Source organism: Canis lupus, chromosome 18, assembly GCF_011100685.1.
Source record: "Canis lupus familiaris isolate Mischka breed German Shepherd chromosome 18, alternate assembly UU_Cfam_GSD_1.0, whole genome shotgun sequence".
In the NCBI taxonomy this organism is placed as follows: domain Eukaryota; kingdom Metazoa; phylum Chordata; class Mammalia; order Carnivora; family Canidae; genus Canis; species Canis lupus.
The window spans coordinates 26,425,549-26,451,676 of record NC_049239.1 but is presented as its reverse complement, the minus strand read 5'-3'; the positions used below and the strand labels follow the sequence as shown (position 1 = coordinate 26,451,676).

Genomic DNA, 26,128 nt, shown 5'->3' with positions numbered 1-26,128 from the left:
TCCTATGTCCCCGTGCGTGGTCCTTACCTGGTCCATGGTCCTTACCTGGGTCCATGGAGTTATTTGCCCTGAACTCCAGGGCCTCGGAGACGCGGCGCTTAGAAGGCCCCCGTGCGGGTCACCGGGGGAAGGTGCCCGCCGCGGCAGGCACAGACGCGCGCGACGCGAGCCTCGACCCGGGAAACTTCACGAGGGCGACGGCGGCACGTGCACCTGACGGCAGGATAGAGCCCCTGGTGGGAACCAGCCCGCGCCTCCCCGCCCACCTGTTACTACCGCCCTCCATTCATTCGCAACATCGCGGACCCCGCCCCCTGGAGTCCCGGGCGCCCGCCCAGCCGGGTCTCGCGGGCCAATCGGAGCGCAGCCTCCCGCAGGCGTGAGCACGGCCGCAGCCAATCAGCGGCCGGCGCGACGCGGTGGGGTGAGCCGGGCGGCATCCCGGGGGCGTGGCGACGCGCGGGGCGGGGCTGCCGCGGGATTGGCAGGCGGGCGATCAGCCGGCGCCGAGGGGACCCGCGCCGGGGGGCGGGGGGAGCGACGTGGGCGGGGAGCGAGGCTGGAGCCAGCCAATGGCTGACGCGCTCCGCGCAGAGGGCGCGCCGGATAGCCAATGGCGGCGCGGCTATGGCGCCGTGGGCGGGGCTTAGGCTCGAAGCGGCGCCGGAGCCGCGCGCGTCGGTGTAGTCTTCGCGGTCACGGCCCGCGCCTCTTCCTGGATTCATTCATTCGGGGCTCCATTCACGGAGGTAGTAAGGCCCGGCTGGAGCCATGGAGAGCGCTCTTCCTGCCGCCGGCCTCCTGTACTGGGTCGGCGCGGGCACCGTGGCCTACGTGGCCCTGCGCCTCTCGTGCTCGCTCTTCACGGCCCTTCGGCTCTGGGGTTTGAGTCACGAGGCAGGGGTCGGGCCGCAGCTCGGAGAGTGGGCAGGTGAGTGCAGCCCGGCGCCCCGCTCCGGGCCCCCCCCGCTCCCCGCGGGCCCGCTGGACCCCGGCCGACCCAGGCTGGCCCGGCCCGGCCGACTGTGGAGGGGCCGCGGCGGGGGGCGGGGCCTGGCGGGGGCGGGGCCTGGACCCCTCACCTCGCGGCCCCCCGGGCAGTGCCCGGCGCTCGGCGGCTCGCCCCCGGGACGGCGCGTGTGTGTGTGTCTGTGTGTGTGTGTTTTAATAAAGTTTTTCGCTTGATTTGAATAGTGGCCCCGTGCGCAGGACGAAAGGCATTCTGTGGACTTTGCGGGGCATGAGGAGGGACGAAGAAGACGTGGAATTTCACAAGTCTTCCTGCCTTTTTTTTTTTTTTTTTTGAAACTTGCCTCTCTCCCAGTTATTTGGATTCGGTCTGTTTCGTAGGATCTACGGGGTTTTGTTTTGTTCTCGATTGTCCTAAACTTCCCTGGAGTCCTGCGGTGTCACAGAGCCACCGCTTCTGCAACACGGCTGCTCTCCAGGTAGAAGTCAGGAGCAATTTTTTTTTTTTTTTTTTCAGAAGGAGGTTTATAGGAAAAGGCCTCGTTCCATTCCGCTGGCGGGCCCTAGAGGTGGAAGGGAAAGGTCGCGGGGGAGAAGTGGGGAAATCACTTGCATCGAAGTTTTGTGCTTGCTTTCTTTTTTTTGTTGTTGCTTTTCTGACTTTTTCGTTTCTTCTTTTTTGTTGCTTTTCTGTCTTTCATTTCTTCTTCTTCTTCTTTGTTGCTTTTCTGTCTTTTTCGTTTCTTCCTCCTCCCCCTCTTCTTCCTCCTCCTCCTCTTCTTTCTCCTCCTCCCCCTCCCCCTCCCCCTCCTCCTCCCCCTCCTCCTCCTCCTCTTCTTCTAAACCAAGTAGTGTGCTGTGGTCGGTCTCTGTGTCTGCGATTATCCTGCTATTTCATGACTGAACGTACACTCACTTAGCATTTTGATTGAATCTAGGAGTGATTAGGGATTGCTGTCAGACTAGGCTCAAGTAAGTACACAAATAAGGCAACTCCACAGTCCTCACTTTATTCATTCAAAAACATTTAAAGAAGTTAGTAGGAAAAAAACATAAGAAATTTAACCTTTTGGACAGCGACGTAAAGAGATTTCAAGCAGGAATGGATGGATGTGTAAGAGCTTTGTCCAGGATGTGAAGCAACTATTCACGTTATAATACGTATTTTATTTATTCATTCATTCATTCACTCATTCATTCATTCATGATAGACATAGAGACACAGAGAGAGAGAAGCAGAGGGAGAAGCAGGCCCCATGCAGGGAGCCCGATGCAGGACTCGATCCTAGGACTCCAGGATCAGGCCCTGGGCTGAAGGCAGGCACTAAACTGCTGAGCCACCCAGGGATCCCATATTATAATACTTATTTTTAAAAGTCTCTTAGTGTTTTCTGATATTCCTTGAAAAAGAAGTGAAGTGCTCAACTTGATTATAATAGAGTTTATGATTTCACAATTGACTTGCCTAAGTTCTTGATTTGGAAAACTTGCTTGTGAACTTTTGAGATAGTTACACAAGATTCCAGTGCATTAGGAAATCGCATATCAAGATGAAGTTTTGTGATTTGTCAGCAAAGAGTAATGATAATAACTTTTTTTTTTAAGATTTTATTTATTTATTCATGAGAGAGAGAGGCAGAGACACAGGCAGAGGGAGAAGCAGGCTCCACGTGGGACTCTATCCCGTGGGACTCTATCCCGGGACCTCTGGGGTCACTCCCTGGGCTGAAGGCAGACCTCAACCACTGAGCCACCCAGGTGTCCCTTAATAACTTTTTTTAAAATAATTTAAAAATTTTTTTTATTTATTTATGATAGTCACACAGAGAGAGAGAGAGAGAGGCAGAGACACAGGCAGAGGGAGGAGCAGGCTCCATGCACCGGGAGCCCGATGTGGGATTCGATCCCGGGTCTCCAGGATCGCGCCCTGGGCCAAAGGCGCTAAACCGCTGCGCCACCTAGGGATCCCCCTTAATAACTTAAAAAAAAAAAAAAACTATTTAAAATATAATAGGCCCCGGTGACTAATAACTCAGATGGTCTAAGTCATCATTGAAAAGGTTTGATCCCAGAGGAAGGATACTTGCTAAATTGAAGGAAATGTCTAAAAAATTTAGAAAAGAAATTTGGACCAGAATGCTGAGATAGAATAGAGAGGATCATAGTGTTGTAAAGTGACTTTGTGATTGTTGAGTTCAGTCTATCCTGGATTGTTAGAAAAATCTGTTCTTTAGGTACTTAAGCAGAAGAAATGATAACTTGTTATTTGTAACATTACATATATGTGGTGGCCTGAACTTAAAAATATTTACTTTACCTCTCCAAATTCAAGGAGTCTTTGAAAAACAAAGTCTTCCACAGCTTTGTATCTGTTGGAGGGATGCACTGAAATAATTTGACAAGCAAAGCAGCAGAGATGACGCTTGAATAGAGTTAAATTGTGATTAAAATTAGGTAGATAATTGTTTAACCGAAGTTAGGACTTAAGAATTATTTTTAAATTAAATTAATAAATTTTAATTAATTAATTAATTAGCACTCACAAGTTTTCTCCCCTATGAAATTGGTATCTTAATCCTGTGCAGCCTTCTTTGAATAAATGGTGGTAGCAGGCAGTACTAGGGAGGCATTTTCTACTTTGTAGTAGTAGTGTTTAACATCTTCCTCTCCATAACCAATTAAATATTTTAAGTTTGATATAGTAACATTCAGTAAGTTGATAATATATATTTATTGTTATTGTTAAGTTTCTTCATGTGCATATTAATTTAATTAGTTAATTTCTTCTCAGATTTTAGAATCTGAAGGGGAGGGGAGTGTGGGTCCCCAATTTTTTTTTTTTTTCTTTTTTGGTCTTTTCCCACAGTAACTGGTGCGTTGATGTAAGTGCTTGTAAACTTAAAAATGAAGGCTTGGAAAAATAAGTCATGGGGATGTAATGGACAGCATGACAACTTTATTTTTTTATTTTTTATTTTTTTAAAGATTTATTTATTTATTTATGATAGACATAGAGACAGAGAGAGAGAGAGAGAGGCAGAGACACAGGCAGAGGGAGAAGCAGGCTTCATGCCGGGAGCCGGACGCGGGAATCCTGCAGGGATCCCGGGACTCCAGGATCGTGTCCTGGGCCAAAGGCAGGCACTAAACCGCTGAGCCACCCAGGGATCCCCGCATGGCAACTTTAGTTAATAATACTTTACTGCAAATTTGAAAGTTGCCAAGAGATTAAATCTTAAAAGTTCTCATCACAAGAGGTGTCTGGCAGGCTCAGTTGGTAGAGCATGTGACCCTTGCTCTTGGGGTTGTGAGTTCAAGCCCCACATTGGCCAGAAAAAAATTCAGTAAATAAGTATGGTGATGGATGTTACCAAGACTTACTGTGGTGATCCTTTGATAAATATACAACTATCAAATCATTATGTTGTACACCTGAAACTAGTATAATGTTGTATGTCCTCATATCAACAAAAAATCAAAACCCCCAAAACTTGTAAAAACTTGAAAACGGAGATGCTTTGCAATCAGTAAAAATATTTCAGACCACATATTCTTTAATCTAGTTAGGGTTTTAAGACCATGCATTACTTGGCCCATACTCAGGTTTATCTCCTTCATGTAATCCAGAGTGAAGTCCTCTCTTTTCTCTAGTTCTGTCCAGTACAATTCCCACTCCAGTGAGTTACGCTGATTTCACCAGGTCCCTAGCAGATGGGTTTTGCCAGTTTTGCCTGTCGTTGTTAGGGGATACTGCCTGTATTTCTTAGGAGAACAAAGAGCTCCTGTGGAACTGGAGCTTTAGTTGTTTGAAGGTCACTATGGCAAGTGATGGGAAGAAGATTGCTGACAAAAGTGGTCAGTTTGTACTAAATAAAGGAGAGAACAGTCATTACTATGGGGCAATAAAGAATGTAATCTGTAGGCTTTGGTTTGAGCATAGATAAATTTTGCATTTATTTGAGCAGTTTCCATCATTGCAATTAATCTAAAATGATTGATACAGAAATAAGGTGGAGGTGATAGATGGAAAGGCAAGGTAAGTATACTTCTAAAGCCCAGATACTTTATAACCTTAGGCCCAAGACAGCACTCTGAGCTCGTATTTTTAGTTTTTAATGGAGAGAATAAATAAATAAATTCTTTGCTCCAGGCAGCAAAGAATAAAGGATCCACTAAGCAGTTAGATTTAAAAAATAGCTTTATTGAGATATAATTTATATACCATGGAATTCACCCATTTAAAGTGTCCAGTTCAAGATTTTTATTAGACACAGAGTTGCACAACCATTATAATCTAATTTTGGAACATTTTCATCCTCTTTGAAAGAAACCCTGTACCGATTAGCTGTCACTCCTCATGCTCTACCCCCTCGAGCCCTAGTCCGACACTAATCTTTTTCTCTATATGCATTTATATATATGCCTATTCTGGAAATGTCCTAGAAGTGAGATCCTACAATATGAGATACTTTTGACTGGCTTTCATTTTCACAGTGTTTTCAAGGTTCCCCCATGTGGTATGTTACAGTGCTTTGTTTCTCTTTTATTGCTGAATAATATTCCATTCTGTGGAGTGGGTTTAGATGTTGCAAAGGGTCTTTACCGCTGCATTTTGCTGTCTGCACATCTATATTAGCAGATCCCTGAGATTTTGCAGCTGTGGATGCTGATGGAACTCATTTGGGCCTGGTGTATTCCAAGGTTTTCCTAATTCAGTGGACAATGAAGACAGAAAGGTCATGGGGTGTGGGGTTCTTTTGTAGCAAAAACCATTAATCAAACTGGCTTTGCTTAGCCAAGCTCCAAGAATCAAAGGGTTCTCAAAATTGGGTGTGGTGCATGATTGTTGTTTTTACATTGAATAACTACACAGGATTGGTCTAGTTACATCAGGGGTTGAAGGCTGCTTGAGTAACCAGGGCTCATTGACAGTAGGTCCCTTTCTTTAGGCTTTGAAGTATCACATGATTTGAGGAATTATGTATGAAATGTTAATTATTTAAATTGGCAAGCCCAGAAGAAATATTAATAACTGCCATTTATTGAATGCTTGAAGTGTTCCAGGCACTTGACATAGATTAGCTTAAATCACCCTTTGAGCTATGCCCTATTATCCCCAGTGTACAGAGGAAGAAACGGAGGCTTAGGTAAATGACTTCCTTTGTCTGTGGCTTCATAGCCAGTGAGTTGGAAGATGAGGATTTGAAGCCAGTTTGTCCATTCTGCAATATGCATATGCTTGTGTGTTGGTGATTGGTTTATAGACTGCATGGGTACTTGGGGGTGGATTCCTTTATATCCTAGGAATGTACTAGGTTTTATTTTATTTTTTTATTTTTGCAGCTTTTATTATTTTTATTATTTTTTAAAGATTTTACTTGAGAGAGTGAAAGAGCTAGAGAGAACATTCACGCATGCAACAGCACTAGCAGGGAGAGGGAGCAGCAGACTCCCCACTGAGCAGGGAGCCTGACCAGGCCCATCCCAGAACCCTAAGATCATGACCTGAGCCAAAGTCAGATATTGATGCTTTTATTTTTAAGTAATCTCTTCCCCCACCATGTGTTTGAACTCACGACCCTGAGATCAAGAGTCATGTGCTCTACCAACCAAGCCATTCAGGTGCCCTGGAATATACTGCTTTTTAATTGAAGGCTCACTTTTAAATTTGCACATGCTTGGTGTTTCTGGAAGCATTGTGGTCTAGGTAGCACGTTTTAGAATCAAGTAGCATGGGATTTTCTTCAGATTTGTAATCAATGAATCTTCTTGCATGCAAAAACATTGGAAAGGCGTTCAGATGCCTAATGAAGCAAAGTTTGGCCGTCATCACTGTGAGTGGATCGGACCTCAAATGCTGTTTTTTTTTGTTTTTGTTTTTTTTCCTGTTTATCACTCTGGCATTCTTTGTGGATTTAGTAATGCTCTGGAGGTCCAGCTTGGTAAACATAATAATAATATGCTCCCTGTTGACATTCAGGAAACTCAAGTATAACTTGTCTTGCTGGTGAGTTGTTGATGACAGTCCTGCCATGTTTTTTGTTTGTTTGTTTTGTTTTTTTAAGCTGTGTTTTTGGTTGTTTGTTTTTTGTTTTAAAGCAGAGCAGGTGGATGAGGGCAGAGAAACAAATGAATTTAGTCATAAAAGTTCTGGAAGATAAGATACCTTTTCATTCTGCACATTAGCTCCAAAAAGGGAGTCGATGGGCCTAAATGGAGCAGGCTGTCCAGGTTGGAGTTAGCAGGGCAACCTTAAAGATGTAGGGCTAGAGCTGTGTGAGACAAAGCAGGTGTATCTGGAGAACCAGAGCTAAGAGCCTCCCTTCATCTTACGTGGAGGGGAAACTAAAGATGGTTTCGTGGTATTAGAAATTCAGCCTGTGTACTCTGAGCTGGAATATCTTTTCCCCACACCTTCTCATTAGCCCTCATTATTTCCTGCCACTCTGTTTTTTTTTTTTTTTTCTTTTTTCTTTCTTTTCTTCCCTTCCTTTCTGTGCACTGTTAAAGTTTCCCAATTAAAAGTCAAACCTGAACCCCCTTGGAGACTCACACCTGGACTTGAAATCCAGCTCCTCTGCTTACTAGCACTGTCACACGGAGGAATGTATGAAGCATTCATAAGCCTTATTTTTCTCCATCTGCAGAATGGGATAATACCTGTGTTTGTTTCATAGGATCATTGTGAAGGGCAAACAAGAAACAGATAGTACAGTGCCTGGCACACAAATGCTTAATAACATTGTTAGTAGTATTAGCTGTAGTAGCATTCTGCACTAATTACTTGAGCTAGTTGACAAGGTAAGGCTTAGTAAGAGCAAGTCCATATGGATGACCACATCTTCAGAAAGAAGATGACCATTGCTGCTTCAACTGAAGTTGTTGAGCTTCTAGACTAATTTTTTTTGGTTGTTTTGCATGGTTGAATTGAGGATAATTTCTTTCCGTTCCAGAAAAAAAATGTGTTGAAAGATTTAAATAATGAGATTTATAAGTTTAGAATACATGGGTAAGTGGATTTGAATAGATCAGTTCCAGTACCATTAAATGTCTTTGTAGAGAAGGTATGTTAAAAAAAACTTTTAAAAAATAGTGTATCTTTTTCATTTGGGCTGCTATAACAAAAACACCCTGGACTAGGTGGTTTAGACAACAATTTTTCTCCTGGTTTTGGAGGCTGGCAAGCCCCTGATCAAGGTGCTGGCAGATTTGGTGTCTGGTGAAAGCTGTCTTCTTGCTGTGTCATCACATGGCAGAAGGACCAGGGAATCCCTCCAGAGGCTCGTTTACAAGGGCACTAATACCATTCACTACACTGCACCCTCTTGACCTGCTCACCTCCCAAAGGCCCTGCTCCTAATGCCATCACATTGGGGGTTAGGATTTCAACCGAAGTTTTGTTTATACCATCTGAATTCAGTCTCTAGCACAGTGGATCCTTTATTCCATTTCTTTTATCATCTTTAGTGAAAATAAAAATAGAGCCATTTTCCCATGTCTTCTGAGATAGACCGAGATTAAGGCTGGGAGGCTGGGTAAGCAGAGGCTTCCTGTGCTTGGAGGAGAGTGTGGTACAACACTGTTCATCTGTCCATCCGCAGCCAGACATACTGGTGAGTGCTGCCCGTGGACCTTAGATGGACCGTAGTCACATGAGCAGTTGTGCTGCATTAAGTGGTGGAAAGAAGACACGCCTGGTTGTGTGAGAGCTTGGGAGTGAGGCGGCCTAGGAGGGGGCCGGGGAGGAGGTGGGCTGATGAGAAGGGAGGGGCAGCAGCAGGAGCAGAGGGAATGGCCAGCCACAGGCAGGCATTGGCCTCTGAGGCTGAGTCGAGGTTGGAGGACTCGTGCAATGGCCTGAGTGACTAGAGCCAGCCAGAGTGGAGGGGTGGGTGTGATGGGAGAGAGAGGGGCTGGGGAAGGAGCCAGGCAGCAGGGCTGTTTCACCTCCCCCAGGACTGGGAGAGCAGGGGAAGGGATTTGAAGCAGAAGGAGGATGTTGAGTTTCGCTTTAGACAGAATTCCCGGTTTCTGTGACCTTCCTGACGTTGCTGCGTTGCCGCAGAGATGGACCAATGCAAGTTATTCGATAATTAGTCAAAATTGCCATCAAGAAACCCAAAGAATCCCAAGTGCAAATTCATGTTTTAGACCATGGAGGCTGCCGCTGTGCCCTCCTGGTTATCTGCTTTCAGAGACCATTTCTCCCCAGGGGAGAGCTGATCTCTGCGGCTGGGAGGTGCTCTCCTCAGGGCCTGCGGGCCGGGCCGTTGCTGAGCCCGAGGGGTCCCGCCGTGACGCCAGGCCTCAGACCCGGGCGAGCGGGAGCGGGAGCGGGAGGCGGCCACAGCCCGGTGGGAGGAATGCTCCACAAGGATGCTCCACGAGGAATGCTCCGCGAGGATGCTCCACGAGGAATGCTCCGCGAGGATGCTCCGCGAGGAATGCTCCGCGAGGATGCTCCGCGAGGATGCTCCGCGAGGATGCTCCGCTGAGCTTACTCATCCTGCCCAGTGGCACTTTGCCAGGTCTCTGACTGGCGGTTCCCGGCAGACTGTGCAGCTTCCAGAGGTCTCTGTACCGCCGGCAAATGAGGTTATTTTCTATTTACATGAGGCAGCCGGCGGGGGACGGGAAGGCAGGCTGCCAGACTTGGATGGAGCCCACGGCCCGGAGCACTCGGGGGGTTAGCGCTGGGGACGCCCGGGGGGTCGGCTTGGGCTCAGGGCAGCACCGTGCGCTCTGCGGGGGGCTAAAATGTTTGACGTCGGGCACAGATGGTTAACCTCCGAGAGGAACTTCCTTCATCTACCCAGTGGGGCTGATACTCTTTAGGAGTGTTAGACCTGAAGGGACAGGTGACTGAGGCGCCAGCTTAGTCCTCTGTGGTTTTTGTGGATACCAAGTAACATACTTAAGGACCTTTTTTATTTGTATACGTTACTCTTACTTGATGAAGAGGGATCCTTGAAACCAAGAACATAATTTTTTTAAAAATTTATTTATGATAGTCACACAGAGAGAGAGAGAGAGAGAGGCAGAGACCCAGGCAGAGGGAGAAGCAGGCTCCATGCACCGGGAGCCCGACGTGGGATTCGATCCCGGGTCTCCAGGATCGCGCCCTGGGCCAAAGGCAGGCGCTAAATCGCTGCGCCACCCAGGGATCCCCGAAACCAAGATTATAGTTCACTCAGCCGGTAAACTTAGACATTTGAAGTTCTGAACACATCAGTTGAGAGGTAATTAGCGTTACTTGAGCAGGCTTTCTTGCTTTTGTGAAAAGATTCATCAAGTGCTTCCCTGAACTGTGGCTCCCCTTAGTGAGCCTAAGCTTGGAGGTTTAGGAAAATTCAGTTCTGTGCACCTTTCCAACTAGATTTGTAAATGATCTTTAACTCCTCTTCTCTCACCCCGTGCACAGTCCTTAGGAAATCCCATTGACTCTAACTTCACAATATTCAGAATCCAGTCCCCTCTGCACTCTGGTGTAAGCCGCCGAAATCTCCTGCCTTGCCGTGATGGCAGCCTCCTGTCTGATTCCACACTGCTCCACTCCCCTCACCCCCCAGCCGAATCTTTTTTTTTTTTTTTTTTTTTTTTTACCCCCCAGCCGATTCTTAAACAACAGCCAGTGATCCTTGAAAAGCTCAAGTTGGATCATGTGATCCTCTGCCCAGATCTCTCCAGTGGCTTCTCATCCTGTTCATATTAAAAACCAGAATTCTGGGGATCCCTGGGTGGCTCATTGGTTTAGCGCTGCCTTCGGCTCAGGGCATAAACCTGGAGTCCCAGGACTGAGTCCCACATCGGGCTCCCTGCATGGAGCCTGCTTCTCCCTCTCTCTCTCTCTCTCTCTCTCTCTCTCATGAATAAATAAATAAAATATTAAAAAAAAACTCCTCTGATAGAAGGGGCTTTGTTTAAAAAATAAAAAAATGAAAAATAAAAACGAGAATTCTTTCTGTGAGCCACCTGCCTCCTGCCTTCTTTTACCTGTGACCTCATCTCTGTCCACTTTTCCTCTCTCTCGGTCTTCCTCCCCCTCCCTCCCTCCTTCCTTATCACTTTCACTTCTTCCTTGAACAGGTCTCCTTGAACTCAGTTCCTTGGATATGCTTGACACTGCTGCCTTGGAGCCTTTGCTTATTCCCCCTCGTGGAATGCTCCTCCCCTAGATAGCCACGTGGCTAATTTTTACTTCCTCCCGGTCTTTCCTCAAATATCACACTGTCCGTGAAAACTTCCTTCCTGCCTTTGAACTCACAGTCCTCTCACCCTGACTCCACTTCTGATCCCCAGTACCCTGCTCTCCTGGTCCTTTCTGTCACAGCACTTGCCACTGTCTCCCATCCTGTATACTTTGCTCATTTACGATGTTTCTTGTTTGTCTACCCCGTTACGGTGGAAGCACCACGAAGGCAGACATCTGCCTTTGTTCACTTACGTATCACAAGCACCTAGAACAGTGCCCGCACACAGTAAATGCTGATAGGCATTTGTTGAATGAATGAAAATACCTCTTAGGGTTTTCCAGAATTTTTGAGATTAAGGGTTAATGTACTGGGAGGGGGGGTTCTAGTCTCTTTCTGTATTCTCTTAAGTGCTTAGTTATAAATCTAAGAAATATTAGCAGTTTCCCAGACTCTAAAACAAAATTATTTAGTATAAAAACAAAATGCAGATTTTAATATCAAAAAGAAGTTCTCACAGTATGGACTCTGGAACTAGATGACCTGCTTTTGAACCCCAGCTCTGCCAGTTACAAATTATGTCACCTTAACCTCTGGGCTTCAGTTTCCTCTTCTGTCAAACTGGGATAATAATAGGTTTGAAGTAATGATTAAATGCATTAAAGGGTATAAAATACTTAGAGCAGTCTTTAGTGTTTATGTACTAAATGCTATATAAATGTTAGCTGATGTTTGTCTGCTCTCACTTATTTGTGGAGATAATTCCTTTTTTTAAAAAATATTTGTTTGTTTATTTATTTGAGAGAGAGAGAACGAACATGGGAGGGATGATGGGCAAAGGGAGCCCGGAGAGCCGGACACAGGGCTCGATCTGGGGTTCCAGGATGACCCGAGCTGAAGGTGGATGCCCAACTGATTGAGCCACTTAGGGTACCCCCTGTGGGCATAATTCTTATTCCCATCTCTGTCCATCTTCTTGTTCCCAGCTTTGTCTCAAAATTCTAATAATTTACTGCATATTCCTTTCTGGGTGGTTATCAAAGATCTCAATCCTAGTGTGCCTATAAACAGCTTTTCTGCTCTCCTTAGCTTGTTCTGGACTGCCTTATTTTTGCTAATTTTAGAGTCACCCAGCCTCTAAATCAGGATGGCGAATTCAGATGTCTCCAGCAGGTAAAGGAAGTGAGTGAATGGCCCAGGTTGTAAGTACGTGTGTGGATACTGCGTGGTGTTGCGGCGTGGACTCTCCTCCAGTTGTGACCCTTCTGTAACATTGGCCTTGTCTTTGTCTTCATGGATTTTTCATCAGAAGCCGCAAATAGCCATTTTCACATGGAAAGTTTCTTAATTTTTTAAGATTGATGCGCATTTCTCAAGTTTACTCTGTGGGCCAAATAAATTACACCAGTGGGCCAAGCGCAGCAAGTGGCCACTTTGCTCCTCCATCTCTACGTCTTCCAATCACACTTTCCTTTCCGCCTCTAGAGGAGTTGGCGGGATCACACGGAATGTACCTGGGCAGGCTTTCTCCCATCTGTGCTTTTCCAAGCTCCCCGGTGTGTCACCTCCCGATTGAATCTTACACTCTGTTGCAAGTTTCATCTTCCAAAAAAGTCTCCATACAAGTTACCCATTACATGTTCCACCAAAATTTCAAGTTACCTAATGTCTATGCAGATCTCAAGCTCCTTGGCCCTCTCTCCTCATGTTCTTATGCTTATTTCTGGTCTCATTTCATGGCCCTTTCTGTATCTTTCCTTGTATGTGCCCTTGAGTGTGTGTCCCGACATGCTTATACTTTCAGGTTCTTTTGGCTTCTTTGAGTTTGCGCCGAGACCTGTAGCTGTTTCATTGGTTGGTGGATGTTGATTTCACTCTGTCCAGAGGGTTCTTTCTCCTCCGATTGCACATCCTTCCTCACTCTTCCTGTTTGTGAAGTTTTATCTACTTTTCAGAGGCCAGATTATGAATTCTTCTGGCTGCCCAGGTGGAAGTGATCATGCACTTTTGGAACTCTGATAGTGCTTGTTTTGTTCTGTCTTGTGGGCTTTTTCACGCTTTACCTTGTTAGTCATTGCGTGTGTGTGCATGCACACGCATGCACTACCGCATTTGTTCCAAGCTATAAGCCCCTTGGGAGTGCACAGTAAGTAATATTGGTTGAATAAATATTTTTTTCCTTAAGGTTCTGGTGTATTTCAGTTGGGGGAGGGGTGTTTTGCTTTGGTTTTGTATTGTTTTGTTTTGCAAATGTGTGTATCTTTTCTCTTTTTTGTTTTAAAATTTCAAGTGATACACAGAGAATTAAAGAATTTAAGAATTAAATTAAACCAAGGCTGGTTACATAAAGATTGGTTACAGAATTATTATAATATAGCAGGGAGGATAACAGTTTTGAGAGTATGAAATGCAGTGAGATCAGAAAGATGTGCTTGAGTAGCATTGGTAATAAGCTAACCTTTCTTCTTCTGTGGTTTTAGGTGATTGTTACAGGAAGGCAATCACTCTGCACATTTAATAAACATTTAAGTATTAATAGAATTTGGGTAATATATAGATTATTTATCTCCACATTTTTACGAAACTCTTGGGAATAGACTTTATTTTATTAAGAATGACTTTTCCAATTAAAGTTTCAGCAAAACCCTGCTAATTGGTAAAGTTGAGTGAATTAGTGAAAAAAAAAATGAATTCTAGGATCTGTTGACCAAAATGTAGTCTTGTTACTTTGAAGTCCTGATAAAATACTCCCATGCCTTCTAAACCTTCAGACTTTTTGAATTGTTGGAGATAGTGAGCTAAATTCCCTTTCCCTGGGAAAGCCTTGACTGTACATGTATATAGCCAATAACTTCTAGAAAGTTAACCCCAGAGTGTTGGATATATATAGTTTATTTGCTTCATGCAAAGGAATGAATACAACAGTCGGTTGATACTTTTTTTTTTAATTTAATTTATTTATTCATGAGAGACACAGAGAGATAGGCAGAGGGAGAAGCGGGCTCCATGCAGGGAGCCCGACGTGGGACTCGATCCCAGGACTCCAGGATCAGAACCTTGGCTGAAGGCAGGTGCTAAACCACTGAGCCACCCAGGGATCCCTCGGCTGATAATCTTTACAAAACATTAGTCATTTTTTGAGAGACTTAAGAAAATTGAAATATCATTAGGAGGCAGAAGAGAACAATGATGGAGTAATGAAACCAGAAGGGCTGTTGGTGACCTCTTCAGTCAGACTGTTACAGAAATATGCTGCAAGCTCATACATCCAGTTAGAGAATGGCCATGCAAGGCGGGTCAGTGGCAAAGGGCAGAGAATGGTGGATGCTTCTCTGGTAAACTGAGTAAAAGCAGTGGTGGGAGTGATGAGCAGCAGGCTCTGACATAGAGTAGAAGAGATTTGTGATCAGTGGTAGCCATGAGGATGCCAGCAGAACTGGACTTCATTCTGTATTTCTGCAACTGGTATGGGGCAAAACAGCCTTCATTGTGCAAGAGCCTGGAAGAAATGACACATGTGTTATGCTCTCAGAACACTGCTTCACCATGTTAGACTGGGGAGTCGTCTTCTTTTTTTTTTTTTAAGACTTTATTTATTCATGAGAGACAGACAGAGAGAGGCAGAGACACAGGCAGAGGGAGAAGCAGGCTCTATGCAGAGAGCCTGACATGGGACTCGATCCCAGGACTTCGGCATCACACCCTGGGCGGAAGACAGGCGCTTAACCGCTGAGCCACCCAGGCGTCCCTGGAGTGTCTTTTTCATGTGTACAGTGATATAAGCTAAGTGAGTTGATCCAGTATCTCTTACCTACTGTCTCACTTCTGCTTATCCTCTCAACTACAGATTATGTTGATGACACTGAATTGCCAAGGAAATATTGTATTGTTTTAGTATGTGTTCCTCAAGGTGGCCAGGAAAGGCTACAGTATCTTTTAGAAGTTTAAATGCCAGTTTTAGTGCTCCCTTAACATTCCTAGTATGTAGAAAACTCATTCTCCAGATTGGTTTTACTGTAATGACTGGCATTAACTGCTCACGACCAAGCTAACTCCAGTAGAAATATTGCCAAGCTTGTTTTAATGATGGTTCAACCTCCAGACTTGTCACATAAATGGAGCTAATACAGTAAACAAGCTTTTCTAATCTTGCACATTCAGTCTAATAATTTTGCTAGGGAACAGGGAGCTGCTGCTTATCTGTGTTTTCCAATACCTCCCATTGCCTGTCATGTGAAAGGAGGTGATGATCTCTTTATAGATAATGTGAAAAAAAAAAAACCCCACAGTGAGTTAGACAATAGTGTTCACACATTCTGAATTAGAGGAGGCTGAATTAATGAAATTTTACTGTAATGATGACATATCTTAATTTGCAAAGTGATTTTGCAAGCATTCTCAAATGATTTCCACAACAACCAGTGAAACCGGTTAGGATTGGTTTTATTATTTCTACTTAATATGCCAGGATCAGAGGGAGATACTATGACTGGCGTAAGGGTTACAATCAGTGGCAGAAGAAAGTGAATCTGGGTTTTGGGGCTCCAGGCTCCATGTTCTTTCTATTTTGCTGCCAAAGTTCCTGATAAAAATGATTTTTAAGGCAATTTGGAATACCCACACAAGAGCTTCTAAGTTGGAGACTTCCTCAAATTTGTCTGAAAATGAAAGGTCTATTTTTGCCGTGCTGCTACCCAAACTCACATGGACCATAAAAAATAACTGGATGTGCTTTTAAAAATATGGAGTCTAGGGCTTCCCTATAGGCCTACTAAATCAAAATCTCTAAGAAAAGAACATGGGCAAGTGTATTTTTAACAAATAAGATGATCCTTAAAATCATGCTTATCGGGGAACACCGGACTATGGTCAAGCTACTCCTAGAAGAAGACATTGGACTTAAATGTGCATACTTTTTAGCCGGATGTCTATTCTTGGTACCATGGCTTGATTTATAATAGTGTTAAAACTCCCAGTGATTTCTGTACTAAATATTTACTTATAATTTTGACAGTGAAATAGAGATTCTATTTAAGGCTAGTTCTGCATTTCTGCATTTGAAATAGGTTAGGGGAAAAGAAAATCCAACCACTTGGAACTTGTATATTGCTATACACACAGCAGCATACCCAGTAATTCCCAGTCTTTACTAATTGGAGATTTGGGGGTGGGAATAGGGGTGTCAATAAGAGTGATTTTGGGGAGGTGCAAATAATAAAAGTTTAATTTAAGTAGGACCATAGAAGGATGGCTGAAGACTTTGAAAACTTAACTAGAAAGAATTGAGAGAATAATGTTTTCTTATTTTCTGTTTGTGATACTATTTTTTTTTGTGGCCTCGTTTTTTTTTTTTAAGTTTATTTTTATTACATTTAGAGGAAAGAAACCTTTAAGTCTTCTTTCTTTCATTGTAGGTGGATTTTTTAAAAGTTATCTTTATTGTGAAATTAACGTAAGTGATACATACTGATGATTCTTAAAGGGCCAAAAAACTAGAGAAGATATTCTAATTATTTTTTTCTTCTTCTTTTATTTTTCTTTTTAAAGATTTTATTTACTTATTCATGAGAGACTCAGAGAGAGAGGCAGAGACACAGGCAGAGGGAGAAGCAGGCTCCATGCGGGAACCCTGATGTGGGACTCGATTCCTGGTCCCCGGGATTATGACCTGAGCCAAAGGGAGACGCTCAGCCACTGAGCCACCGAGGTGCCCCATTTTTTTCTTTAAAAATGTTAAGGCAATAGGGTGCCTGGATGGCTCAGTTGGTTAAGCATCTGCCTTCTGCTCAGGTCATGAACCCAGGGTCCTGAAATCAAGCCCTCCCTCAGGGTCCCTGCTCAGTGGAGAGAGTTGACTTCTCCCTCTCTCTCGTCTCCCTCTCTCCTTCTCTCCCTTTCTCCCTCTGCCCTGCTTGTGTTTTCGCTCTCTTTCTCTCTCAAATAAATAAAATCTTTTAAAAAAATTAAAAAAAAATGTTAAGTCCACCAAATGATGAAGAAAGAAAACGGGCCTAAATGTAATCAGAAGACATTTCCATTTTACTCAGCTATGTGTCAAACTGAGTACGGAGTATGGGAATAATAGTGGTGAGCAAGAAAGCCATAGTCTCTGCCTCCATTGGTGTAGCAGAGGACAGAGATCATTACTTAAGCAGATCCAGAAAGTGTAAGAGAACCAGCTTTGGGGGCATTGACCTAGTTCAGGGACTTAGGGAAGGTTTACTAGAAGAAATAATGTTTAATCCAAAGTATAGAAGAAAAAGAGTAGAGGGAAGAAGATGGTGTTAATGATAATGAGATGTAATATTTATAAAAAAGCTAACCATGAACCAGATACTTTTCTATGTACCTCAATGAATTTATTTAATCCTCGCATAATCCAATAAAGTAGGTTCTATTAATGTCCTCATTTTACTGAGAGGAAGCTAAGTTGAAAGAGAGGGCAGGCGATTTGCTCAGTCACATAGCTGGTGAGTGGAGGTGGCTCTGGGCCTGGAGTCCTGTCCTGAACTCCTGTTGGCCGCTCTGCCCATTGCCCTGCTGAACTAGGGGAGCCAGTAGGAGCAGAGGGGAACCTTGAGGTCGCTGGGTGGAGAGTCCTGGAGGAGAAGAGGGGTGAGCAGGGAGGCTGGGTGCTCCTGGGGGACCTGGCACTCTGAGCAAGCCTTTGAAGAATGGTAAGCAGTTGGGCGTCATGATCACATTTGTATTTGGGACAACTGAGACCTAGGGGGTGGATGCAGGGGGAGTAACTGAGGAGATAGGAGCTGGGCAGGAGCCTGTGCAGGAATGAGGGAGCAGTGGGGGGAGGCGCGGGCTGGGGCCTCTGTCATCAGCAGGTGGTGGGGTGAAGGAGGTGGCGGAGCCTGGACCCGCTGATTGTCTGCGTGATGGTCTGTGCCCCGGGCAGGGTGGGCGCCGACCTGGGGCCAGACCTGGGTGCCAACCTGGGGGCAGACCTGGGGGCTGGCCTGGGGGCAGACCTGGGGGCCAACCTAGGGGCTGACCTGGGGGCCGAGCTGGGGGCTGACCTGGAGCAGTCCGGGGCCGGGTCCCACCAGGTGCCCCGCAGGCCGCCCCTGGAGAGACGAGCGCGGGCCCAGCCTAACGCTCCCGCTCTTGGCCTCGGTGGTGGCGCAGCACGTGCTGAGCACAGCCTGGGCCCGTGACCCCCAGGGCGGGGAGGCCGGGGGGCAGAGCCCCGCCGAGCGCCAGGGACCCGTCCGGTCCTGGTCCCTGTGCCCGTCCCCTTTCCTTGCAGCAGCGCAGAAAGTGAGGAGGGGGGTACAGCTGCCACAGCACCCACCCCGCCTTCCCAGAGGCTGAGCCCCTGAGCCCCCTTTGCAGACAGCTCAAGGCATTTTACACGTGTCTGACATTGGCCTTTTTCCTTTCCATTTTCAATTAGAAATCTAGAAATAGAATTGCCCCAGGAGTTGATTAAATTGTTTGTGTGAGGCTCAAATTGCTTCAGATTTATTTTCAGATCTGTTGTAACTTTGTCGTGATCAACACCTGAGTCTCCTTCGATGTGATTATCCAATATATGTCAATTTTAGAATGCACCTAAAATAATTTTTTACGACTATGTGTATTAAAAGTGAAACTAATTTAAGCACAAATTGTGTTAGTTTTAAAGAAGTATCTTAAACTACAACCTTATTTTTAATATATGCCAAAGCTATGGTTACGTATAGTGGATTGACGATATCGTTGAGATATTGGTAGCAAAATGTTATTTCAACTGTGACATAATTGGAAGACTTTCAAACTTGACATAACTGTTTAAAGTCCCATTATTGTATTATAAGCATCATTATAAAAGATGATTATAAGTTCCTGTCATTTCTTACTCAATACCTCACTGTTCCTGTCTCAGGCTTAAAGATATTTAGAGAGTTCTTTTTTCTTTAGTGAGAGATTTTCTATTGTTCTCATCTTTATTTCAGCTAGATTCTTATGAATTACAAGGTTGATGACAAAGCAGTACCTTTTAGATCTCTATAGCAAAGGTATTATCTTGGAAATGAGGGAATATTTTCCAGAATGTACTTGGAATCTATTTTTTTAAAAACTTAGAAAAGTTTAGGACTATATATAAATACCCAAAGGTTTTAATAATATTTGCTTCAAGATATATTAATTCTTTGCAATTCATAAGCTAATATATGTTTTGACAATTTATTTGTTAATATTACTGCAACTGGAAACATTTGCTTTTTTCTCCTTTTCTATTCGTGTCTTTGGGTTGTTCCAGAAGCAGATGTTGAGAGGCAAGAATCGGGTGCAGTTTATTTGGAAGGTGATTCCCACCAGTAGGGAGTGAGACAGGAAAGGGAGCACAGCCAGTGCAAGGGACATTTTCAAGCACCGCGGTAGACTCGAACCTGGGCCCGCGTGGAACTCCAGGGCTGGTGCAGAGGGCACGTTTCAGGGTTATCTCACCTGCAGGTCCAGGAAACCCAGGTGTTTATGCACCAATGGCACTGTCGTTGGTTGAGGGCTCTTGGTGGGGGGGGGGAACTTGGATTTGAACGCACTTCTGTTCACCGCGCATTTGGGTGTCCTGGCTTCGGCACCTGCCTCTGGTGGTGTTGCCCAGGGAGGGGGTGGCGCTCGGGAGCTGGGTTTCCCACCACAGTGGCCGTGCTCCCTCTCCTCTCCTCTAAAGCAAATGGAGTAAGCCCGAGGAAGAGAGAGGGAACTCATTCCTGGAGATAATAAAATAAATAAAGTCCATCTGCTGGCGGGGTGGAGTTCTCAGGGTGAAATTCTGGCCTATTTTCATTATTTTAGCATCAAAAAATACCGGTGAGACTGAATCAATACCAAATGGGCCTGATGAGGGTACAGGTTGGGGTGAGGCGACATCTTCCCCTCCCTGGTCCCGTCCGGGCCTGCCGAGGGCAGGGGGTGCCCACGGGCCCTGGGTGCCCGGATGCGGCTGCCTGCCGACGGGGCCCCACTTCTGTTCCCCGGGCGCCCGACCGTAGCCCTCCTGGGCCCGCAGCGGCCTGGGCGCTTGCAGCTCATCTTGGTGGCCCTGTCCCCTGGTGGGGCTGGCCTAGGACTGGGCAGTAGCCCACCTCCCGGGCCCGAGGGGTGACCCGCCCGACGGAGGCCTCCGAGGAGGCCGCCCAGAGAAAGAGCTTACTTGACATGGGGGCCAGCAGCCTCCCTGGGGCCCCGAGGTGCAAATCAGATGGAGCCCGCACCCACGACTGCGGAACGGAAGAACGGAAAGCACCCGGGACTTGGCGCCCTCACTGAACTTCTGATGACTCCTGTGGAGGTGCCTATCCTGCCCATTACTTTGAGATATAATCCCATCTTTCTTAAAGCTATTTTCTGTTACTTGCAGCTAAAAGCAAGCAAAAATCTCAACCTGTAGATTCAAAAGAAAAGGAGGGAAATTTCTTGTTTTGAATATTTTATCATTAAAATCCTATAGATTTGGGTGAATGTAAAGTATTGCTGTTCATTTCCTTTTGAGTATGGTCGACCCTGTTGCTGTCTATTCAGATACTGAAATGGATGAAAGGAGGCCAGCTTGGTATGAGCCGTGATTGCAGTCTCATTAAATAAAATCTCCCTCCTGATTATGCTGGTCGTTGAATAGTGGGCTTTTATTTATATTTATTTTTTTATTGCAAAAATTTATTTGAGAGAGAGAGTGTGCACATGCGCTGGAGGAGGGGCAGCCGTGGAGGGAGAGGGAATCCTCAAGCAGGCTGCCTGCTGAGCATGAGCCTGACGCAGGACCCTATCCTACACCCTAAAATCATTATCTGAATTGAAACCAAGAGTCTGACGTTTAACTGACTAAGCCACTCAGGTTCCCCTGAGTATTGGGCTTTTAAATTATTTTAGTGCCCAGGTTTACAGTTTATAAATCCCAAGACAATAGGTGTGTAAGGATTGTCTTATTGCCAGTACTCTTTGAGAACTGTTACCAGATGAGAATATTGGGTTTTTAATTAATTTGACATAAATTTCTTAGTATAGTCTACTTTAAGTTAGTCTAAGTAACTGTTTATTTTTAGGGAGTACCTGATAATCTGGGAAACTTGACCCAGTCAGTATCAGTTAACTGAATTAGAAAAAGATGAGGACTTTGTATAAAGAAGCAAAGGTGATGTGAGCATGTTTACATGTGGGTCTGTGTCTGTACTGTCCTGAGTGCATATTTCTCTCTAATCCATTCCAAAGCTAATAAGAAGTCAGTAGTGTTCATTATCCTGCTGTCATATTTTTAGCTTTGCCATTTCCCCATATTAATATACTATTAAATTAAAAAATTATGAAATCTGCTTCAGATATTCCTGTTTTGGAAGATAATTGAGTGTAAAATTAGAGATTCAGTGTTATTTATATTCCTTTATTTTTAAAGTCCCAAGTGTGGGGGAAATATGCCATCTGGGTCACTGGAGAGCTAGAGCAACAATATATGGAACTTGGGGACATGGACTCTGCGTTCTTTTGCAGCCTTCCTCTTTTATATATGAAAGACTCATTGGCCTTGGAGAGATGACTATTCTTGTATTTAAGGAACAAGTATTATTTAAGGTAGGGTATTATTGATTAATAAAGAATTTCATTCTTTGGTAATAGATCAAAGGCAAGTACAAGAAGACTAGGGCAGCTCTTTAGTTACATTTTTTAATGTGACTACCATTTCTGTTCCTTTTCGGGATTGGTACCTCGTATTGGGCATATGACCCGTATTGTGGAAATATCATCAAGAATAAGCTATCATCAGAGAGATTGTACCTTCTATTCTGGAGCCCTTTCACTACTTCCATAATTATCCTTTCATGTATGAATATTTGATCACCTTTGCTGTGCCAAACACTTTGTGATGTGCCGGGGGTATAGCAGTGAACAGAATGGGCCAAGTCTTGGCTCTCATGGAGCTTGCATTTGAATAGGGAAAGATGGACAATAAGCAAACAAATAAATATTTGGTAAGTCTGGTGGTGAGAAGCACTAAGAAGAAAAATGAAGCAAGGTAGATGATAGAACATAACTAAGGAGGACAGAGGGAAGTTTGTATTCTGCTAATTTACGTAAGGTAATCAGGCAAGATTTTCCCATTAAGGTGACATTTGAACTCAGACTTGAATGGAATTTTCTCTCTTCACTGTAACCCTACTGGCCTCCTTACTGTTCCTTGTGCATCTACAGCACAAACTTTGTACTAGCTTACTCCACTGCCTAGAATACTCTTACGAGGAGCAGTGATTTAAATAATTAGGGGGAAGGTTGGGAGCAATCAACTGTGTTATCCAGCAAATGGAATTCCTTCTCTTAGAATGGCAGAGGTGTGGGCAGCCCGGGTGGCTCAGTGGTTTAGCACCACCTTCAGCCCAGGGTGTGATCTGGAGACTGGGGCTCCCTGCGTGGAGCCTGCTTCTCCTTCTGCCTCTCTCTCTCTCTCATGAATTTAAAAAAAAAAAAAAAAAAAGAGAGAATGGCAGAGGTGAGTCTGGCTACCACTGAATTATGTTGAAGACCCTAGCTGGGATTTTTTTTTTTTTTTTTTTAGCAAATCACTTTTTTTTTTTTTTTTAATTTTTATTTATTTATGATAGTCATCACACACACAGAGAGAGAGAGAGAGAGAGAGAGAGAGAGGGAGAGGCAGAGAGAGAAGCAGGCTCCATGCACCAGGAGCCCGATGTGGGATTCGATCCCGAGTCTCCAGGATCGCGCCCTGGGCCAAAGGCAGGCGCTAAACCGCTGCGCCACCCAGGGATCCCGCAAATCACTTTTAAAATAACAAATAATTTATTTAAAATACATGATATTTAGATGATCTCCTTTTTGTTGTTTTTAAAGATTTTATTTATTGAGAGGGAGCATGAGAGAGAGAGAGCGCACAAGCAGCGGGGAGGGGTAGAAAGAGAAGCAGGCTCCTTGCTCAGCAGGGTTCCTGTGCGGGACTCTATCCCCAGGACCCTGAGATCATGACCTGAGCCAAGGCAGACGGTTAAGTGACTGAACCACCCAGGCACCCTAGATGATGTTTTTCTTTTAAGATTTATTTATTTATTTGAGAGAAAGAGAGTGCATATGTGGGGATAGTAGGTAGAGAGAAGGAGAGGATCTTTAGTAGACCCCTGCTGAGTGAGGAGCCTGATGGCGCCTGAGATCATGACCCAAGTGTAAATCAAGAATTGGATGCTTAACTGATTGAGCCACCCAGGTACCCCTAGGTCATCTTTTTGGAGACTTAATCCCACCCAAGTTATTTTACTCCATTTGTTGCTTTAAAAAAATTAACATGGACTATCATAACAAATGAAGTTATAATTTTTTTTCAGTTGAACTAATAAAACATGATCCCCTTGGGTAATATCCATAGACTTATTCTCCATCACATTACTTTTCAACGTAGCAAAAGCTTATTAGAAAGCTTACTGGTAAGTTGAAGCTTAAAAGTTTCATTCAAAAGCAATTTTATTTTTTATAAAAGATTTTGTTTATTTGAGAGAGAGAGAAGGAGGAGTAGGGGAAGGAACAGAAGGAGAGGGACAAGCAGACTCCATGCTGAGCGCAGAGCTCAATGTGGGACTTCATCCCTTGACCCTGAAATCATGACCAGAGCCAAAACCAAGAGTCAACTGACAGCCAGGCTCTCCTCAAAAGCAATTTTAAAACAACAAACAAAGTTTTATAAGCTCTTCTGAAAATTGTATATTTATTGACTTTATCTAGAAGTGCAATATTTACATGTCTCTTTACTGATCTTTTTTCTGAATGTCTTGAAAATATTTTAGACTATACTCTTAGGATTGCTTAGGTTTATAAAGAAAAGGGAGCTGTGAATGAATTGCCAAATAGCATCCTATTGGCTTGTCTCTAAAATGATAAGGCCAAAATAGAAAATAAAAATAACAATCACTTCTCGGCCCTTCCGGGTGAAGATCAGTGAAAATAAAAACAAGCGATGTCTGGGTGGCTCAGTCAGTTAAGTGTCTGCCTTTGGCTTAGGTCATGATCCCAGGGTTCTGGGATCAAGTCCCGCATCAGGCTCCCTGCTCAGTGGGGAGTCTGCCTCTTTCTCTCTCTCCCCCTCCCTGCCACTTGTGCGTGTGCTCTCTCTCTCTCTCTCTCTCTCTGTCAAATGAATAAAATCTTAAGAGAAAAGAAAATAAAAACAAGTATTTTTGCAAAGCGTATGATTTATGTCATAGCAAACAAACTGAGTGATTCAACAACACGTTGGAGATGCCTTGTTGAGTCTCTAGTAGCTGTGTATACTCTTGTTGAAGAGGAGAATTTCTAATTTGTGTTTATTCTTCAGGTTATTCTGTACCTAGAGTCGGTCATTTCCACTTTAAAAAAAATCATTCTTTGCTTTCCATCTTCTTTTTAAGGATACTTTATAGGTAGTGGTGTTTGGAACAGTTTTTTTTGTCTTAGCTGTTAGTCAATTAGTGATTATCTTTTAAATTGGTTTTCAAGGAGAACAGAGAAATGAAATTCAGATATATTACTGAAAGATGCGTTCTGATAGCAGCTTTAACCTCTTCTCACCTATACTTTTTCTGGACCTATAGAACAGACCAAATTAGGTTTTACCAAATTTTCTTTTAGCTAACTGTGCCCTCCAGTGGAGAAAACACAGGGCAGTGAAGTAGCCTAAGTAATAAAAGCAGCAGGGAGGAGAGGATGTAACGCATCCAGGTAAGATCTGAGCTGCATAACTATTTTCTGCACAAAAGAGGTGGTTTTCACTCCTCAGAAACAAAAATATTATGCATGAGTACTGTGTGAGTTTGTTGAAGATCCAAAAAGGGGTTTATTAGCACTGCTTTGACATAATTGCCTTTCACAAAGTAGCTGATTCAGTGCGTTGCTGTGTTTTGTACCCTCCATAATGACGTATTCAGTTTATGAAACATTCGGTAAGTCTAGTAAGAGTTGAAAGTAGGAAGTAATTGGATTTTTTCCGCCTAGAATGAACTCAGATGATAACTTTTTATTTTTATTTTTTTAATTTTTGAAGACAAAAAATACCCCAAATTAATTTAGTGGGTATAAACAGGAAACATTTTGCTGCAGCACCTATGTATGACCATAGCACTCGGGAAATTTAACACTAGTTTCCTCTTTTCTAAATAGAAAGGACTGCTCTTGTGCTGTGACGCCTGGCCTGATTTTGGTCTCTTGGTGTCTGTGGGAATGATGACTGCACATGCCTGAGCCCCTGAGAGCACTGCCGTGGCTCATGCTCAGAGCACGGGCTGGTACACGTGCAGGTCTAGCCTGGGCACTGGAACCAGGGTTAGGGGGTGCTGAATTTTGCTGCATGATGATGTGCACATTGTACCTGCAGGCTTCCTCTGTCTCTGCCAGGGGAAGGGTGGGAGAACCAGATGACTTAGTTGAAGCAGAAACAAAAGATTTGATAGTAATTTGGTGTTTGGTGCGAATTGAAGGTAAAATTTGCTGAAATAATTTAGTGAGTGGTATCTGAAAAATAGTAAACACAGGCTTTCTTTTTCTTGATTCTTATAAAACTTGGGCCAGGTGTCCTTATAGTGAATTATCATTTGAATTTTTTTTATATATCCAAGAAATAAAAGCAGTTTTCTTTATCTTAAGTGACTATGTGTTATATAAACCTTTTTACATTTAGAGTGAGTCTTAAAATTTAGGTGTATGGGAGACAATTAGAAATAAAAATACCTAATTAATTTATAAGCTTTTAAGCAAGAATCTTTCCATAGTAAAGTTTATTTTATTATTTTTTAAAGATTTTATTTATTCATGAGAGGCACAGAGAGGCAGACACATAGGCAGAGGGAGAAGCAGGCTCTCTGCGGGGAGCCTGATGTGGGACTCGATCCCAGGACCCTGGGGTCACCCCCTGAGCCGAAGGCAGGTGCTCAACTACTGAGCCACCCAGGGGCCCCTGCATAGTAAAGTTTAAAGGCATAGTGTCTTTCATTTGAACCATCTTG

The 26,128-nt window shown here is 44.1% G+C and overlaps 1 protein-coding gene across 2 annotated transcripts in view; it reads left to right on the top strand.

The window, feature by feature from the left end:
• The first annotated feature begins 634 nt into the window (after positions 1-634).
• HSD17B12 (hydroxysteroid 17-beta dehydrogenase 12) overlaps positions 635-26,128 on the top strand; it is a 154,279-nt gene continuing 128,785 nt past the window's right edge. For both annotated transcript variants that reach the window (XM_038562982.1, XM_038562981.1), the window contains exon 1: positions 635-931. In XM_038562982.1, coding sequence (XP_038418910.1) covers positions 772-931 — 160 coding nt within the window. In that variant the 5' untranslated portion in view covers positions 635-771. The remainder of the gene's footprint in view (positions 932-26,128) is intronic.